A 4,658-nucleotide genomic window follows, 5' to 3' on the forward strand; every position below is an offset into this window, starting at 1 on the left:
TCTCTCTCTCTCTCTCTCTCTCTCTCCCTCTCTCTCTCTCTCTCTGCCTTGACCTGGCCGGGCCGAAATGGAAATGTGTTCCCGCATCTCACTGCTGTGTTTATCATCCCAGTATTTGCCCCCAAACCACCCCACCCCACCCCCTCAGAGAAGGCTTGTTTTGTTTGGAGAGCCAAAAGAAAACAGGCAATGCGGAAGACCCCCCCCCCCCCCCCCCCCTTACCCCTCCCCCCTCCCCCCTCCAGACCCTGCAGGACCCCAGATGGGCTGTGGATCTTTAATATGTTTAATATGGACCAAAGAAGATGCCAGAGAAAGACAGGACAGGGGGGTGTCCAGTTACATAAAATTTATTTTCTCTGTGTTGTTACAGTACAACAAACATCCTCTCTCTCTCTCTCTCTCTCTCTCTCTCTCTCTCTCTCTCTCTCTCTCTCTCTCTCTCTCTCTCTCTCTCTCTCTCCCTCTCTCTCTCTCTGCCAGCTGGTAGTCCAGCAGGGGCGCGGGCCAGAGGGGGCGTCAGGTTGACCAATATTGTGCCCGTGGGGGGTATAGACAGCGATGTCCTATTTCACATCTGAGGGAGACAGACTTGTGGAGGAGGCTGGGTAAAGATTTTAAGAATAACAAACCCTCCGGATCAGGAGGGACACCTCGGCGGGCGGCGGCGGTCCCTTCCTCCCACAGAGAGCGCTGCTAGTCGGGGATCACGGACTACAAAGCCGGAGCGCGGCGGTGCCTGCCGGTGGGGAAATCGATATCCTCCCAGTCCCACCGAGGGAGCCGCTTCCTGCCGGCGGCCCAGAACCCCGCGATTCAAACACAGTTCCTTCGCCTCCGCCGCCACAGTGCGTTGACACCTTCCACTACTCCTGTCATCGTTCTCTTCCTCCCTCTTGATCCTTTGAAGGATCACTTTTTTGTCTTTGGGGTTGGTATTTTGTTACTCCTACAGAGCAGGGGGGCTCAGGAGAATTCCTAGCCGGGCACTGGAACTGTCCTCCCTCCCTGACTGATGGCTATAGATGTTCATGTCACACACGGGAGATGGATGGAAAAGGTAACATTTTGTCTTTATGAGAACGGAGCAGATGAGGCGTCCATACGAGATGATCTGTGTAAAAGCCTTACAGTCGGAATGCAGTGCCAACGTTATTGACGCACAAGGTCCCCGCCGGTCTGTTGCAGAAATCAATATCTTCCAAACAGGATAATCATGCCATCCGACCCGTCTCAAAAAACACTGCCCCCTTTCCCCCTGATCCTCCAATCACAACTGTCCCCTCGGGGAGCGGCAGCCTTACTGACGTGGCTGTGGATCAATTAGATCTTAATCGATCTGAAATTGAATGTAACTTTTACTTAACAGAGTTTGATCGACGTGCCGCGGTAAAGCTGTTTGTACGGTTCAGAGCTTTGAGACGCAGTTCAGAGCTTTGAGACGCAGTTCAGAGCTTTGAGAGACAGTTCAGAGCTTTGAGAGACAGTTCAGAGGCAGTTCAGAGCTTTGAGAAGGAGTTCAGAGCTTTGAGAGAGTCAGTTCAGAGCTTTGAGAAGCAGTTCAGAGCTTTGAGAGAGTCAGTTCAGAGCTTTGAGAAGCAGTTCAGAGCTTTGAGAGAGTCAGTTCAGAGCTTTGAGAAGCAGTTCAGAGCTTTGAGAGAGTCAGTTCAGAGCTTTGAGAAGCAGTTCAGAGCTTTGAGAAGCAGTTCAGAGCTTTAAGAAGCAGTTCAGAGACAGTTCATAGCTTTGAGAAGCAGTTCAGAGCTTTGAGAGAGTCAGTTCAGAGCTTTGAGAAGCAGTTCAGAGCTTTGAGAAGCAGTTCAGAACTTTGAGAAGCAGTTCAGAACTTTGAGAAGCAGTTCAGAGCTTTGAGAAGCAGTTCAGAGCTTTGAGAAGCAGTTGAGAGCTTTAAGAAGCAGTTCAGATCTTTGAGAAGCAGTTCAGCGCTTTGAGAAGCAGTTCAGAGTCAGTTCAGAGCTTTGAGAAGCAGTTCAGAGCTTTAAGAAGCAGTTCAGATCTTTGAGAAGCAGTTCAGCGCTTTGAGAAGCAGTTCAGAGCTTTGAGAAGCAGTTCAGAGCTTTGAGAAGCAGTTCAGAGCTTTGAGAAGCAGTTCAGAGCTTTGAGAAGCAGTTCAGAGGCAGTTCAGATCTTTGAGAAGCAGTTCAGAGCTTTGAGAAGCAGTTCAGAGCTTTGAGAGACAGTTCAGAGATTTGAGAAGCAGTTCAGAGCTTTGAGAGAGGCAGTTCAGAGCTTTGGGAGATGAAAGCAATGCAAAACGGGGAGGGAGGACTATAACACTAACGTCAACAGCACTATTATGATCAGTAGCACATGTGTGTATCGAGTCCTCAGAACACGTGGCCCACTGAACCAACGGCTTGTATCGGACACATCTGTCTTTCCGGGTTAGATTACTACTCTGTCAATTATTTCCTTTTATCCTGTAGAGTTCCCAAACATGTCCCCCGAGCGACACTGTAGCCGGCCTGCAATTACAACAATGTGGCCGCAACCCGCCGCGTCTGGGGGGGCGAAGTGGGCTTTTGCAGACGAGCAGCACCACAGTCATTTCTGGGGAATACAAAAGGCACGTTCCTGAGGACAACGGTTCTGGATTGAGGATTCACTCTACCGTTGTTGCCTGGCGCAGCGCAAGATTACCTATCGAGCTGTTGACAGGAACAGGAGAAAAGTGAAATACTGGCAACACTGGAAACGTATTAGATGGGAGTGGAATCTTAACAGAAGTCTAGTAAAAAGCCCAGCTCCAGAATAACGGTTAAGACATCTCTCAGCGATGGAAACAGTATGCCTCACAGAGAATGATAAAATCTGTATTTGGCCGTCCATCGATTTGAGATATACGGCAAATGCAATGGGAACAGATGTCTGAGTTGAAATTCTCATTCCCTATCTTCCCGAGCGACGGCAACTATAGAGGCCTTGGGTTTTAAGGTTAACACTGCAGGAGCGGCAGCTGCCGCCAGTGAAACTGAGGAACACAGTGTGTAGCGCTCAGCTGACCAGTGGAGGAGAACCAACCGCCCTGGAATTCTAAATGGTATCAGATGTGCTGCTCACCTAGGAGAGACCAGACCAGAGACACATGGGGGTCGACAGTGGATCAGGAGGTAGAGCCGTCGTCTGGTATAGTCGGAAGGTTCCCGGTTCGATTCCCGCTCCTCCCGGGCAGCATGTCGATGTGTCCTTGAGCAAGACACTTAACCCCTAATTGCTCCCGATGAGCAGGTTGGCACCTTGCATGGTTGTCTCCGCCGTTGGTGTGTGAATGTGTGAGTGAACGGGTAAAAATGTGAGGAACTAATTGTAAAGTGCTTTGGATAAAAGCTGCTATATAAATACAGCCATTTAACATTTAACATGCAACTGGCCACAGTGAACCAGAGTGTGTGTGGGTGTGGGTGGGTGGCACCGTGGGTGTGGGTGGCGCCATGGGTGGCGCCGTGATCTTACCCAGGTGAAGGGTGAGGTTGACGGACTCCGGGTGCTGAATCCCGTAGAACATGGACTGGCTCTGCCACCAGGTGGGCTCCTCGTCCGTGTGGAAGTCGGTCAGCAGGCGGGCGCCGTGGCTGTGGCCCGGCGTTGTGTCGGACGACGCGGCGTCGGCGTTGGCGTCGCAGCGGTGGCACGACCGCGTCGACCCCGTCTGCATGCAGTAGTCCTCCGGCGGGGAGCCGCACACGTTGGAGGCCAGCACGGTCCGGTTGTGGGCGGCGTTCTGGAACCTGGGCATGCAGCGGCTCGGGGCGCGCCCCTCCTCGTCGTAGCAGGAGTCCATGGCCCCCCGGGCGGGGGAGAGGGAGCAGAGGAGGAGGAGGAGGCAGAGGGGGAGGAAGGCCAGGAGGAGAGGCCGCGTCACCGGTGTTGGGATATCCATGTCTTACAGACAATCACATTCACACATATATGTATATATATTAACACACGTAAACACGCAGACACGTGAGGGCACCTGGACACCGGGAAAGTAATCCAACGACTGAAAACAAAGCTCCAGTCTTTCCTTTTCTTTTCCCTCTCTTTCTCTCTCCCTCTCTCTCTCTCTCTCTCTCTCTCTCCTGTTCTCCTTCCTGTCTTACTTCTCCAGCGTATGTTCTCCCTCTGCGGAGTGGAGTGAAGTTAGTAGAGAGGGGGAACCCCTCTCATCAGGGATAGGATGAAGGAGACAGAGGAGGGACAGAGAAGGGGAAGGGGGAGAGGTGGAGGAGGGGAGAGGGGTGGAGGGGTGGGGGGATCAGGCTCATGGAAACTCCACCCCCACCTACTGGAGACAACGAGCACTGCGCCGTCAACCAACCAACCCCCACCACCGCCCACCACCACCACCACCCAGCAACGCGGTTAGTAACAGAGTCATTACAACCATTGTGTAACACCGTTGAATAATGTAGCAGGCTAGATTGAGGCTGTTAAACCTCTGGGCTGCATTATGCTAGTGAGTGCGGCGCTGAGGAGCCGATGGGAAAATGCAAAATCATCGTTATGGTGATGAATGTGCTCGGCGGGTCGGCAGCACCGTGGCGGGGGGTCCCGGTAAACGCTGACTGCGCAATGCGACGGCGCCCCAAGTGGCTACAGGTGCTGGAAGCTGAATCCAGGCCGGTTCTTTTTAGGCAAATGCAGATTGTCTCCAT

General features: G+C 52.5%; 1 protein-coding gene across 1 annotated transcript in view; it reads right to left on the minus strand.

Moving 5' to 3' along the window:
- Positions 1-4,107, minus strand: part of lamc3 (laminin, gamma 3) — a 183,066-nt gene extending 178,959 nt beyond the window's left edge. The window contains 2 exon segments of the mRNA XM_084324803.1: positions 2,662-2,669; positions 3,434-4,107. Coding sequence (XP_084180929.1) covers positions 2,662-2,669; positions 3,434-3,901 — 476 coding nt within the window. The 5' untranslated portion in view covers positions 3,902-4,107.
- Positions 4,108-4,658: the final 551 nt, after the last annotated feature.

Source organism: Notolepis coatsorum (genome assembly GCF_963971535.1).
Source record: "Notolepis coatsorum genome assembly, chromosome: 11".
NCBI classification, from domain to species: domain Eukaryota; kingdom Metazoa; phylum Chordata; class Actinopteri; order Aulopiformes; family Paralepididae; genus Notolepis; species Notolepis coatsorum.